Source organism: Abrus precatorius, unplaced genomic scaffold, assembly GCF_003935025.1.
Source record: "Abrus precatorius isolate BTA unplaced genomic scaffold, Abrus_2018 Scaffold10, whole genome shotgun sequence".
Classification (NCBI taxonomy): Eukaryota; Viridiplantae; Streptophyta; class Magnoliopsida; order Fabales; family Fabaceae; genus Abrus; species Abrus precatorius.
This window is the reverse complement of record NW_020874292.1, coordinates 19,230,554-19,245,444: the sequence shown is the minus strand read 5'-3', so window position 1 is coordinate 19,245,444 and position 14,891 is coordinate 19,230,554. Positions and strand designations below refer to the sequence as shown.

The 14,891-nt window shown below is 32.4% G+C and overlaps 1 protein-coding gene across 1 annotated transcript; it reads right to left on the bottom strand.

The window, feature by feature from the left end:
• Positions 1-562: 562 nt before the first annotated feature.
• On the bottom strand, positions 563-7,211 carry LOC113868707 (probable magnesium transporter NIPA4). Its single transcript, XM_027504539.1, has 9 exons — positions 6,699-7,211; positions 5,707-5,763; positions 5,073-5,163; positions 4,840-5,000; positions 4,616-4,743; positions 4,375-4,512; positions 2,800-2,892; positions 1,254-1,359; positions 563-1,121 (listed from the first exon to the last, which is right to left on the bottom strand). The coding sequence occupies exons 1-9, from the start codon at positions 6,853-6,855 to the stop codon at positions 1,012-1,014; spliced, it is 1,041 nt and encodes a 346-aa protein (XP_027360340.1). The 5' UTR covers positions 6,856-7,211; the 3' UTR covers positions 563-1,011.
• Positions 7,212-14,891: the final 7,680 nt, after the last annotated feature.

The following is a 14,891-nucleotide window of genomic DNA, read 5'->3' as shown; positions in this document are numbered from 1 at the left end:
TTATTTCCCCTTTCTTTTTTCAATTCAACCAACCTTTTCTTTTTCTTTGATCGTCATCATTTATTACATTTCCCTGTTGCATCCAGGTTTATGTTGAGTTCTGTATAATCCGAAAGGTTTAATCATCATTAACGTTAGAAGAACTCAACAATAATTTTCAACATTTTTATATGCTTTTAGAGATGAAACAATTATCGTTAGTGAGATTTCACATGCTCTAACCCCAAATCCTATAGAACCCCGACGACATATCCAGGTCATGAGAAGTTATACAATGGAAATAAATTATTTTGAATTTAGCATAGACTCTCAGATTTTAACCTAACCCTCCAGCCAAAACTTCCCCTTCCATGTAAGCATTTTATAAGTTTACCCCAACCAACTCCCCCAAAGGATTTCAAGTTATAAGGCTCCCTCATCCCCAGCGTAAGGCTATGATTGCAAAAATATTTTAAGTGACGAAAAACAAGCCAAGGGCCTACGGATTTTGTTAATCTATAAAGGAAGTGAGGCAAGAAGAACCACTCCAGGGATAATGTAGTACTAAATCTATATAAAAACTAAAATTTCAAACAATCCATCGATGCATTTCACCTGAAATCTACAAATACTGATTTCCATATTTTGATCCGATAGGCATCAAGGTCAGCTCCAATTCAAATGGCAGTCACTGATAATAACAATTCTACGCTGTCCAGTTCAAAATTTGATGATGAAACTTTCATTTAACTGAGGTACACTATATATAATCAGTGTGCAGAAAATTACATTGGCCTGTGTCTTCGGTATGGAGTGTAGTGGAGTATACAATGCAAGATCAGAAAGCATAATCATCAGGAGGCCAAAAGAACAGTGATAGGACACTCTCATCCTTCGACTCCAACTGTACCAGGAAAAAAATATGGTGGGGAGGAAATAATCAGTAAAATAAAATACACAATGACCTTGGCAAAGTCCCTCCCCAGCGCCTCCAGCTTGTTCAGATATGCAAGATGTCACACAAAGAATACATCATGGCGATCTCATGGATTCTTGCCGTCTAAGAGGAATGCCTTCACCGTCATCAAAACCATCCTCTTCTGAATGCTTAGGAAGTCTAATAGATAAAGAAGTTTGTAAACCTGCACAGGAAGATAATATTGATAAATCAAGTTTGAAGACTTCAAGACCTTACTCAAGGAAGTGCACGTGAGCAAAAGCATGTAAATGCATATTCTAAAGCAAATTGCTGTAGTTGGATCATTAGATCATACCATCAGTCATATCCTTTGTTTTGTGAAGAAGAAAAGTTCCTGACAGTATGGTCACAAACCCACATATTTCAGTGATAACTTGCGTTGGACTTTGTCTATCCCAGTCCTGATATCAAATTCAATTCTCAATCAAATGTCAACCTTCAAAATATGGCAAACAGTGAACAGACATTGATGATTAAAGTGATGAAAATAAAGACCAAATCTTATTTGTGTAACAGAAGATTTCACATGTACACTTAAGGGAAAGAACAAACAAGGTTTCACACCCTATTGGATGTATTCTTCTAGGTGAAATGCTTCGGTAGACAGTCCTTCATTCACAGCACTCATCTCTCACTTCATTTCCAATAAATATTATCTAATTTGTTCATTGCTTAAAATAAAAGAAATAAAATGATACATGAACACAAAACTTAATATCCTAATTTTTTAATTTATTTTTATAATTATTATATAACTATATTAATTTTAAAATAAAAAAATGTCCACTCCAACCCCCCCTCCTTCCATAACTTCACTCCTAAACATACCTTAAGGCTCTGTTTGGGAGTTAGTTTATAGAAGAAAGGCAAAAACTTATGTTACGATTATCCTCTGAGAGTTTTTAGATGAGAAGGGGAGGGTTTATAAACCCTCCTAATCCTATATTTTTAAGTTCCTCCAAATTGGGGAGATTTTGTATTAACCCTCCATTACCCTTCAAATCCTTTTCTTCCCTCTCCCTTCAAACTTCCAAACAAAGCCCAAAAAATTTTTGATTAACAAAGCCCAAAAAATTTTTGATTGGCAAATAAAATTAAGTTGACTAAGTAATAGGCAACAATCAGCATGCAAGTATCATTGAGGTGAGGATCTTGTGGCAACACCAAACATTAGGCATCACCTTAACAGGCTCACAAGTCAACAACAGCCGATCCTTTTTCCACTGAATGAGATTAGCTACATGAATCAAATGACATCATAATCCCTTATCATAAATCATGTCTATAAACAAATTAATGACCTCTAAATCCTTCTTAGGTTTTTCATATAGTTTTTCTTGGTCTCCCTCTATCTCTAGCAATTGGACTTCTCACCATTTGATCTATTCTCCTTACTGGAACTTCTAACGAACTTCTTTGCACATGCCTGAACCTAAACAAATTAACAAGACCAAATAGAGTCTAACAAAATTCTAGCATAAATCTCAACAATCAGAAGGCCGGAAGATCTCCAACTTACATGGAGCAATTAATAAAGCAATTTGAAGCAACAGGTAAACCCACAAAAGAAATCTTAAATCTGAACTTAATGTATTCATATCTTTCTTAACTATTGCTTTCTATCTTAATGTTAAAATAAAGGCAAGCAGAAATTAAACAAACAATAATACAGTTTATAAAGATAATTTAAGCTTTAAATGCAATCGTTGGCCAAGAGGCTTTAGAAAAAACACAGATTATACAGTATACATTGAATCATGATTACTTTAACACAATATATAGAATCTTAAAAGTAAAGCAATGAAACAGTGTCCAACTATATAGTTAGCAACAAAACATACCTTAAACATAATAACGCTAGCCACAATGGTTAGTGTTGTGAACATAACATAATATATGGGAGACACCACTGCAGTATTAAAAGTATCCAGTGCCTGATTGCAGAAATGAAAACATTAATTATAAAGCAGAAAGAACTAGCCATCAAACACAAAAACAAAAGGTGATATGTAAAAGCAATTGCATAATATTAGTAGGTAGAAGAATCATTCCCAAAACAACATCCAGCAGTGGGAAACTGCACATAGTTTCATCTCAATTCTACAAATTTCAATTTAAAGCTATAGAGAAAATGAACTTGCTCTCATAATAAACCATTCAGCTACATAACCTGTTTAGATTTGAATTATAAAACCCATAACACTTGCTTTCTCAGATATTCTTATTTATTATTCACCTGTGAGACATTTCAATATAGACTAACACATCAATTTCAAACACTACTTTACTGATTCAAGAAAAATATGGACTAAAAGATTGCTGTTCTCTTTCCTAAATAATAATGCAAAACATGTGGTTTTGAAGGAAAAATATATTCTTATAGCAGACGTACCACAGCAAGACAGTAAAATTTCTTCAAACACAATGAGTAATGGATAAGGTATTCATTATTTCTACTCTTCAGTAATGTTTTCCTTGCTTTAATTTTTTACCAACAAAAAATTTCCTTATATTTTTTTTTTCTCATAAAAGTTATCTCATGATCATCCACTCATTTTTATTATATTTCTTATGAACTAGGTTAGACACATGTTGTATTCTCCATACAAAGTCACAGTTTCTGTGTGTTAGGCCAAAACTATTTAACCTGCACATATGTGGCTCCAGTTCAAAATGAAGGAAGATTTAGAATTTCCATGGATTTCCAACAGTCTGCATGCCACATAGGTGAAACTTAGAAACTTAGTTTAAGGGTTTTCCCAAAAGCATTAATATACAAGAAGAGGATTTATCAGTTAAATTGAAAAGCGAGAGTCAAATTTCTTGTCTCCCTTGTTGAGCTTCATCCTCATTTGGCTGTCAATTTTTCTATAATAGTTTATGGGGCTTCCTTCTATCATTGAAAAAAAAAATTTACATTTTCCCTATTTTACATATTCAACACTATTTATTCATTAACAGTGGATATGACAAATTAGTTCTTCTTTAAACAAAGGTATGAAATTCTCAATCAATCACAATAGTTTACTTAAAGATCACAAGGCCATATGCAATGCTAATATGTTTAAAGTCAAAAAATTTCCACAAGAAAAGACTTATGGTTCAAGAAACATAAGCCAGATGTGAAGATAAATTACTACTTGGACAATTTTATATTCTTATCAACACAATCAAGAAAAAATTACACGGTAAAATATTCAAAAACCAAAAAGCATTCCCAAAAAGTATAAACATATATTTCCACGGATTTCACTGAATGGTATAATAGAAATTCAATCAAAACATTTCCATGTACATGATAATTGTTGACCAAAAGAGGTAAACAAGAAGACTTGTTTAGTGTTGACAAAAGGAAGTACATGATTGAACATCACATAAAAATATAGTTCAGGAACTAATAAGAAAAACTATCATACCTTATTTAAATAATTCATTTGGGTAAGAACACAAGCAGTTACAACTAGAGTGAATGCCCAAGTTTGAGGGTAAATTAGCTGATTCATCCCAGACAGAGTTAACTTTATGGCAATTCCAAGAGCCTTAACACTCATAACCTGTCAAAGGAAAATCATACATTATAAATATAGGGGAAAAAAATAACAAGGGGAGAACAATTACTGGTAGAGAGTCATAGAACAACCACATACTAAGACGTACCGTTAGAGAACCTACAAGGGAACAAACACCAATATAAACCATTATGTGTGTCTGGCCATATAGAGGAATGAAGTGGAAGATAAGGACAAAGGTAGCTGTTATAACCAAAGCTGCATAGAAGACAAATGCTGCAAAAGAAAGATTATGTTCTTGGTTAATAGTCCACAATTCCAATATGATATATTGAGTAAATAGAGTGATATTTAAGGCAGGATCATGGGTACCTGGCTCCATCGCAAGATCCCACACTTCTATCACTGATTCAATTTCACGTTCTTGAGGTGCATGCAGAACAATTGTTGTGGATCCCACAACACACAAAACACAACCAAGAATTCCAAATATATGTAACCTCTCCCGTAAAATAATATGAGCAAGAGCAGCACTGCAAGGAAACATCACGAATCAGAATTTACAAAGAGTCAATCATCAATTTGTAGCTAAATTTTTATCATGCCTGATAATAATGCTAAGAGCACCAAGAGGGGTGACCAATATAGCTGGAGCAAATGCATAAGCTGCAAAATTGGCAATCTCTCCGACAATCACTGTCCAAATCACAAATTTGTTAGATAGAAATTTTAATCCACTTAATGTTAACTTAAGTTACAGGCAACTCATTTTGATCAATTGTACGCAGAAATTTGTTAGTATATTTAAATGGCCTTAGGTCCATGCAGAAATATTCCATTAATATATGGAGCCAAAAAAAAAAGTAAGGCGGATTAGATGGAAGGTACCACTACAGGTTATAGCAACTTTACTTTTTAACTTTTTGCAGATAGTTTGTAAACCAAACAGGGATGAAGGGGAAAACATTTGAAAGAAAGCCCCTCTTCGGAAACCTTCTGCATAAAACTCAATCTATCCAAGTCTAGTAACTACAGTACTTTCAGCTGCACTCATAAGACAACTAGAAAGGAATAAAAAAAGAGCTCCAGGGATACACTTGGGAAAGGAAAAATCAACAAAATAATTCATAAATTTCAGTCAATCAATGAGCATTGGCAGCGGTAATTGTAAACTAAAAGCAATGCCATCATTCAATTCGCTTATCATTTCAAAACCAAACAGAATCATTTATAACTCACTTGTTATCATTCCCACCCACCAAAGCGGCTCATACAAGTAAGAATAACCTCCACTACCTGTCAAAGATAACTTTGAAAAATCAGTCACCATTGCATGTGACCCATCAAGGAGACAATGAACAAAAAATAGAAACTATTGACAGCATTATAATATAAGTGCACTAACTTCCATGACATCCATCCTGGCAGGTAAAGCAAATGCCAGAAATACAAGGAAACGACTATTTTGTAGATTAATTAATATATACTAGCTGAGGCTGAGTCAATAGAATCGACATGCATCCATTCCATTTTAACATAATGAATGTAATGTATCTAAACTCTACAGGAGAAAACTAAAAGGTGTCCATGCTGATGAGTGGCAACTAGCAACAACATAAAAACATTTAACTTGTACACAGTTTCTTCACCGCAATTTTAAACATTAAAACCAGGATCAGGTCACGTCAAACACCAATTCTGTGTGACAATAAAGACAACGTTAAAAATAACCTAGATCGCTCGTTACTCCATACCAAGGAGCACAATAAAGTCATCGCTGAAATCACCAAAAAGTTCCATGCAAATCGATGAGATTGAGAAGATAAAAGTGTTTCCGCAGAAGATATTTTTCAAGACAGTACATAATCTATTCGCCTTCTAGTCGTGTTGTAAAATGTGACGAGAACGTATAGAAAACCAGGCAATGCAACGCATGGAGTTTAAACTTGAGATTTCAGTGAGTTGAACTTAGTTAACAAACAAAAGTAGAAAAGCTCCAGATCCTAACAAAATTGAAGGCAATCCATCTCATCCACTAAACCAAACATGAAAAATGAACTCAACAGAAAAGAGAGTGAGAAGTCAACAAAAACTTCAGAGGCAGAGATCAGTGAAGCATGACAAAAAGCACTAGTTCAAAAACAAGTTATAAGAAACGAAAACCGAAATGAAATCAAATCGCGATGCCTTAAGAGCGAGATTTGAGGGAAAAGGAGAACAATGAGTGATACCAGCCCTGATTCCACTAGCACCGGCCTTCTTTAAGCCCTTCTTTTTGACAATGAAGCTGGCTCCGATGAAGAAGCTAGATGAGAGAGCAAGGCACAGACCCTTTATGTTGTCCGAAGACATGCCCTCGCGCCAGCTAGAACTCGAAACAGTTGCCATGCCACACACACAAACAAAAACCCTAAGTTTGCACAGAGAGATCTTGCCACCACAAATCAAAAATCAACAATCTATCTCTCTCGATTGGGTTTTCTTCGGTGGATACAGCTGTCACAAAGGCTCTCTTCCTCTGGATCGGAAATGCTTTGCAATTGCAATTGCATATGCGTACGCATACATTGAGAGAAAATAAAAAAGAGATAATAACCAGGTAAATTTTACAGTGTGACTGAGACCACTAACTAGGTTGATGAGTACTACACTCCATTGTTGATTCCCTGCTAATCTTTACTTGATTGTGAGAATTATACTCTCCACTCCCTGTCTCTCTCTTAACCCCCCAACCCAAATCCCAATACTCTCTCTTCTTCTCCCCCTCCTTTTGCCTTTTCTCATATATCATACAATAATATCACTATTATTATTATGGTTGCACTGTCAGCACTCGCTTAACCAATGCCATTCATTTTCGCATCAAAAATCTAACGTTTATTTTTCATTCGTTTTCATTTCTAAAAAGACCTAACTAGTTTATTAGTTTATGCAGCTCACAGGTATTATTTTATTTTTTAATAAATGATTATATCTAATATATATTAATAACTATAAATTTAAGAAATAGAATAACTTAAATATTTTCATAAATATAAACACAAGTATTTAAAAAATATAAAAAGTTAAATAACAACTTTCACTTTTAAATTTTAAAATAATATAAAAGTTTCTAAATGATTCACTTCCAAACAAATTCTTAAAAATTGATTTAAAGTAGTCTTTTTGCTTTTCTCCTCTTTATAAAGAAAATATAATAGATTTAATTTTCTTCACCGAAAAATTAGTATTAAAAATTAAAGTAACAAACTAGTATTATTTCTATTTAAAATTTTTAAACGAGGAGAAGTATATTAACGGAATCACCCGTGTTTTCTCAAAATTAGTTTGAAGCAAAGAAACAATAATCGGAGTTGAAGGCCACGAGGATAAGAAAAGCTTTTGCCGTCTTTACTTGTTCTACGCTCCAAAATTGTCGATCAAATCTATGCTGTTCTTTTGGCATCGTTTTTTATGTTTAATTGATCAACGATGGTGATGAAATGAAGTGGACTTTTGACTTAAAAGAGTAAGCAAAGGGCTAAAAGGACGAGGCAACAAGATTTTGGTGCACCTCTCATGAGTTTGTTTGCATTTTCTCTTTTTAAACCATTTCGAATATGTTTTTATTAGAATGTTAGGTATCAATTATACTCCATATTATTATGATATATGTAAAGATAATATTACATTATAATTATTTAAAATATAATAATAAAATATTATTTATAATAAAATAATTTATATTTTACTGTAATAAAATATTTATCCTACCAATAAATTATAATTAAATGTAAAATTTATTAATCAAATATATTTTAAAAAATATTTAAATTTTAAATTTTTATAGCACTTATTATAAAATGTATTCTTTATTAAATATATTTATAAAAATTATTTAACAATAAAATTATATTTTCATAACAAAATTTGTTATTCGTTGTTATAAATAAAATTATTTTTATATATTCTCACTATGCATGAAAGTTAAATCGAGTAAAAAAAATTAAAATTTTATAAATATTAATTAAACTAAAATATATTTTACCAATTCAAAATAAATGTTTCTAATTAAGTTCAAAATTTATCTATCTATTTATAAATAAGTAAAATTGTCTACAGTTTAGTATTGAATGTTTAAAAAATTTTACATGTAAAATCAAATTAATTTAGTAATAATTAAAATAATGATAAATTATTATAAAATAATTTTTATTTTAATTATTACATTTAATAACTCTATAAATATTGAATTTTATTAATTCAATTATTAAATTAAAGTATTTTTAAGTGAAATAAAAATTCAAAAAAATTATAAATCATTAATTGCTTTTCTTGATTACGTATATCATTTGCTAAAAAAAATATTTTCAATTCAAATAAAGTTATCATAGACAGACAGCAAAAGTTTTTATTTGAATATTTAATATTTTTTCTCTACAGATGTACAAGTAACTTTATTTAAATACAAAGTATATATTTTTTTAAAATATTATTAAATATTGACTGTAAAAATATATATCTACATCGGTCAGTCCATTTAAAAGGTAGTATTACTAGCATACATGATTACTGTGTCAACATCATACTGTTTAATTACTGAAATTAAAAATTATAAGCGAAATAATTTTCACAATAATTAATTTTAAAAATTTAATCCCCACCCATTAATTAAACATCATATTAATTAATTACAATGTATCTATTATCTGTATGAATTTTATATTACTAAAATTTATAAAAAAATAATTTTAAACAAATCAATATCTAGAAATATATGTAGGTTTATTATTATTTAAAATAAGTTTTGTTTATAAGCATATTTTAAAATAACAGGATTTAAAATGAAATCTTTAAAATATGTATAATTTCAAAAAATAAATATGATAACTTATTTCTCACTTTTAAGTTTAGTTGTGATTTTAAGTGAATAAAAGAGTTACTTTAAATTAATATATGCATTAATTATACATTTTTAAGTAATCAAACATAAATATGTGTTAATATAATGTTAGATTATTTAAATTTTTATAAATATGATTGAATGTACCTTGATATTAAAAGATGTATTATTAAATATAGTAAATCATAAACTTAAAAAATACTATTAAATAGATGTTGTATTTATTAGTTATAATAGATTTATTAGGTGAATGGTTTTCATATTATAAAAATTATTATAGAAAAAACGTTATTAGAGGAAGAAGTAATTATGAATTTAATATCTAAAACTACACACTAATTTTTTTATTGTTATTTGAAATAAATTTAGTTTATAATGTATTTCAAATTTAAATATATAGCGTGGAAATATATTATAATTACTATTAATTATTGTCAAAATTAATCTTAAATATTATTAATTATTGTTTGTAAAACAAGTTAATGTATAAAAATTTAAATGCATACTTATATGTTCTTTAATTGCTTATACTTTTCTTGCATTTTAACCATTTATTGTAACTATATAGTTGTTTTCATTTCATTTTTCTTATATATTGGTTGTGATGGTCAATTGCATTAAATATAAAGGTAGGTACGATTCAATTTGACTTAATTTAAAAAATAAGAAAATAATAATTGATTTGTGATGAATAAAAAATAAATTAATCGATTTACTGCTTTAAAAGTTATTTGAATTGGATCTGAATACCTTATTCCCCATGCCATTTATAGCAAAAAGTCAATTGCTATATTAATATCACGTGCCTATGACTTGAAATAACACGAATATTCCTGAGTGTGAGCACAATTTAGAATTTTCTTAATTGAAAAGTGAGTGCATATCTCTTCCTGTGTTTCTTTTTATATGAACTTTTTCAACTTTTGTTTATTTAATTTTAGGCTAAATTTTTGGCCTAGAGTTGTCTATTAGGGTATACACATTCTAAATAGAAGTCTTACATTTGTTGTTAAAGACATAACACATGAGAAGACTGAAGAGTGGAGTGAAAGAAGAGCAAGTGTGGAACATTTTAGAATTTTTTGTTATATCACTTATGCACATATTCAAGACCAAATGAGATTAAAGTTGACGATAATAGAAAAAAGTGTATCTTTTCTAGTATTAGTGAATAATCAACAGCCTAGTAGTTATATATCACTAAGAATATAATTAGTCATGATGTTGTTTTTTGTGACGCCTAAAAATAGAGAGATTTAAAAAAAAAAAAAAAATAGAAGAAGCGGAAAGATAAACACATTCTTTGAACTCACATCTAGCATATCACATTTCTGCTTAGAGGTTTATGGCCTTAAAATATAATAACAAAACCAAAGTAGAACAACAACAATACTCCATCATAACTGAATAACTTCATGCAATAAATAAGGAAATAGTTAGTAACAATCTCAGAGTACTACAACCTGATAAGGTAAAATGACATAATTAAAGTGTAAAATTAACATAGTTCAGAGATACATGGAATGAAACAGACTGACTCCCTAAGAGCAGTTCCCTAAGAAACAACGACAGACAAACTATCCCAATCAGTCGAGAGGAGAATAATCCTCCATAGGATCAAACTCCTCAGAAGAGGTGGAGGAAAGGTATAGGTGCGGGCGAAGGTCTAGCACTGGGGCTACGAGGGTCAACACAAGTGGGTGAGGGTGAGGCGGATAGAGCGGGATAAGGTAGCTGTGTGTCTCTAGGAGGAATAGAGAAAACAATCTCAATAGGACCTTCAGTCACGTACTCAGTAATCCATGAACCTCCACTATATCGTCCCTGAAGGGTGTAGGCACGACCACAGAAAATGCTCTGTTGGGCCGCGGCATTGAACACCCACATGTCTTCCTCAAAGGGAAGGACCAGCACTCTCGTCCCGTTCTTGGCCATCTATAATGCATGGAAAGTAAAATAGAGACAATATAGCCAAGGGTTGAGTTCTCCAAACACGATTTAACATATAGTTGCCATACCCCAAGGAATGTGGCGTTTCAAACACAAGTATATCAATTACTACAAGGCATGACAATTAATACATTCCACCATCATCATGAGATATACATAGAATATGATAACAATCATTAGCATGCAAGAGCAATTTCACAGTAAAAAACAATCCACTGCCTACTGATGATGCTCATGATGCATGGATGCAACCCCTACCCTCATCATACATCTCTAAAATTTCTCTTTTCTATGCACATGATATGCATGGGGATCCCTTACTCTACTGCTAGCGACTTGCCCAGCTTTTAGTGTAGAGTTAACAATTTCATATCCAAGTCGTGTGGCGATCGGAGGACTCCATTCCCTACATCACAATTTGCACAGAAAACATTTATTTCATTATTCCAAGAACACCCAAAACTGGTGCTGGCCCCAAACTGGGTCTCTTCGAGAATGGACCTCAACGACCCTAAGATGTGGAGTTCTTGTCGGGCTTGGCTAAGGCTTACAAGTAGGGTCACGACCCGGCCACAGAAAGCTCTATTGCGCCATCTAGGTCGACTGTTCCCCCTTTCGCCACCCTTGTAGGTCTGCTCGGGACCAAACCTCCAATACCTACAGCTGTGCCTTTGTTGTGCCATCAAGTCATTCAAGAAAATGATATGATGCATGAAACATTTTTATGTTCACAGTTCCCATAAGCAGACAAGGCACATTCCATCATCTTATAATCTTTACCATCCAAGTTTCATGAAGTCACACCATCCAAGCACAAGTTTTACCATCCTTCATCGTTAAAAACTAAAGGTGATTACAGTTTAAAGCCATGTCAATCACATTTTTCCAGCACTTGTACATAACCATATTCAGAACTTTCCTAACTTTAAAGCTTGGCCAAATTAAAACATACACTTCTTTTCTCACGAGGTCAATCACTCAAACTCACAAGCAACAGCAATCATTCAACCAATTAAATTCAGCATGGGTTCAATCAATTAATTCAAGGTAAAATGCTTCCAATCTCTTTGGTTATACCTAGATAAAACAAGACATCAAGGCGCGAAAACACTAATCTTTTCCCTAAGAGTTAAATCTGTCCAGCACTCACGTTTATTATTTTACTTAAGTTTTCTAACATACTAAAGTAGGAAAATCAACATACAAAGACTCTAACTCATTGCCCAAGTTTCATGATTTTATTTTATAAGAAATCAAGCTTTTAGGGACACAAGACCGAGGCATATACAAGGGTTCTCTTTTCAAAAATTTGGTTGTTAAACACTTTAGTTTACACATTCGTCAAGGTTCAATCCAAGCATGACATCTCCAAATAATTTGCATCACTTATTGTCAAAACTGAAAATCATTCAAGTTTATTGGTCCTTTCTTTTTACAAGGTTAATATCCATGGTCCATTCTCATGCTCCCAATTTATTTTAAAGTTCTAAAATATGAAATCCTTGCCTTTTTCCTCAAAACGTTCAAAACTGTCCCGCCTTATGAACCTCCTTATTACTTCCTTCTTTTTCAATCATCACACCACTAAATCAAGGGAAATTTTTGTGCAAAAACAAGGTTTCATCATCGAAGTGCAGTACATCAAATCTCCTAAGGGATGTCCAAACTTTCAAGAGTGAAACCGAAATACATAGGGCTGAAATTAACATGCAATAATGCAAAATTAACGTGTAAATCCGTGGTTTCTTAATTCCAAGGGTCAATCAATATTTGAACAAGAGATCAAGTCAAAAGATATACAAATCCGAGACATGCAAATGGAAAGAAACCACACGCACACATCAATGGTTCAGACTTTTAAGAGTGAATTCGTTAAGAGAAAGGTTCACATTTTTTTTTTTTGAGAACTTAACATGCAAATTCAGATTTAGGGTATATTCAACATGCAGTCCAATTTATAGATTTTTCTAAGGACGAACAAGCAAAAACAGTCAAGGAAAGACAAGGAAATCAACATGCACACTTCAAAGTCTCAACCTTTTTGTGAATCAAGTTGATTAAGAAAAAGTCCAATCTTTTTTTTTTTTGAGCTAGCTGAGACATGTAAATGGGAAGATAACACACTCTTTGAAGGGATTCAACATGCAAAAATCAGATTCAAGTCACTTTCACATGCAATCCAAAATACAAGAGTTTATCAAGGAAAAACAAGCAAGAACATCAAATCGCAACATGCAAAATCAAGCAAGGTGAGAACTCCCCCTTGCCTTTGATTTTTGGACGTGAGATTGAAGAGAGAAGGGCTAGAAATGGTTAATCTTCAAAGGAAGCTTGCTGGACCGAAAAAACAGTGGCAAGATTCTTCAAGTTCTCCCTCTAAAGTGGGTTCCTTCAACACAAAAATTAGAAAGAAAGGTGGAGGAAGGTGCTATGGTGTTAGGCTCCCCCAAATCAAGGAAGTAAAGATGAGAAATGGCTTACCTCTTTGGTGTTGTGGTCTCGGTTTGAAGAAAGCAAGCAAGGAACAAGGTGAGTGCTTGGAGTCTCTCAGTTTTTGCCTTGAAAAGTTGAGAGAATATGAGATTTTTGGGGAAGGGAGGTCTCGGTTTGAAGAGAGGATGGAGAGAATGAGAAAGTGAAAGGGTTTCAAGAGAGAGTGTGAGATAGTTTCTTGGTTTGGTGCAGCAAAAATGCAAATTCGGACCAAGTGTCCCCTTTTGCATGAAAGGTGAAAATGAAATGGCCAAGGGAATGGATTCACGGCCCTAGGCTCCTTGGATAAGGTTCTAAGGCTTCCAATTTTGCAATTGGCCAATTGAAGTAAAAGGATTGTTGCATGAAAAGGGGCTCTCGATTTTTTTTTTTTTTTTTGGTGCATGAATAATGAATTTTAGAAAGGCTTGCAAGTAACACTTAGTGTATTTTGATAAGCAAGCTGCATGGAATGGTCTAGGCTGCATGCACACGGTTTTTGGTGAGGCAAGTTCCAAGAATCAGCACAAAGTATCAAGGCTTAAAGCTTTGGACAACATGCATGCAAAATAATTGGCTGACGAGAATTTGACGCGACTTGGTTGACATTTGAAAGGACATTTGACATGGTGGCAATTTCAAGGAAATCATGTTGGAATTTGTAAGACAAGACAAGAAAGTTTCGAAGTGACTTGGTCTACGAATCGGGGAACAAGATCCATTGCATGCAATCTTAGTGGCCGAACTAGATTTTTGGGATCTTCAAGGGAATGATTACTAGATCTCGTGAAATTCCATGCAAAATTATGATAGCTAAGTAATCATTGAAAATCCAAAGTAATGATTACCAAATCTCACGCTTTTCGAGAAAGATAATTATGATAAATATATTTATTAATTAATTATTATTATTATTTTTTGAATAATTCAAATAGAACGAAAATATACTTTCTGGACAGAATTATCAGTGGACACTTTAGACAGTACTACAGAGTAAATTAGTCCTGGATGATCCTGAAACCAAGTATTGCACGCAATTTTTCCTAAAATTCCAACTCTAAAATAAATCACTATTCTAAAAATTTTAATTTCCATCTACTCCTTCTGATACTAGAAAGTT

Excerpts from the sequence above, each read along its gene's own strand:
- LOC113868707 (XM_027504539.1), bottom strand. The coding sequence starts at position 6,855 with ATGGCAACTGTTTCGAGTTCTAGCTGGCGCGAGGGCATGTCTTCGGAC. Across the intron at positions 5,164-5,706 it reads GTGGGTGGGAATGATAACAA|TGATTGTCGGAGAGATTGCC; the intron begins GTGAGTTATAAA and ends TGATTTGGACAG. Across the intron at positions 1,360-2,799 it reads CTAGCGTTATTATGTTTAAG|GACTGGGATAGACAAAGTCC; the intron begins GTATGTTTTGTT and ends ATTTGATATCAG.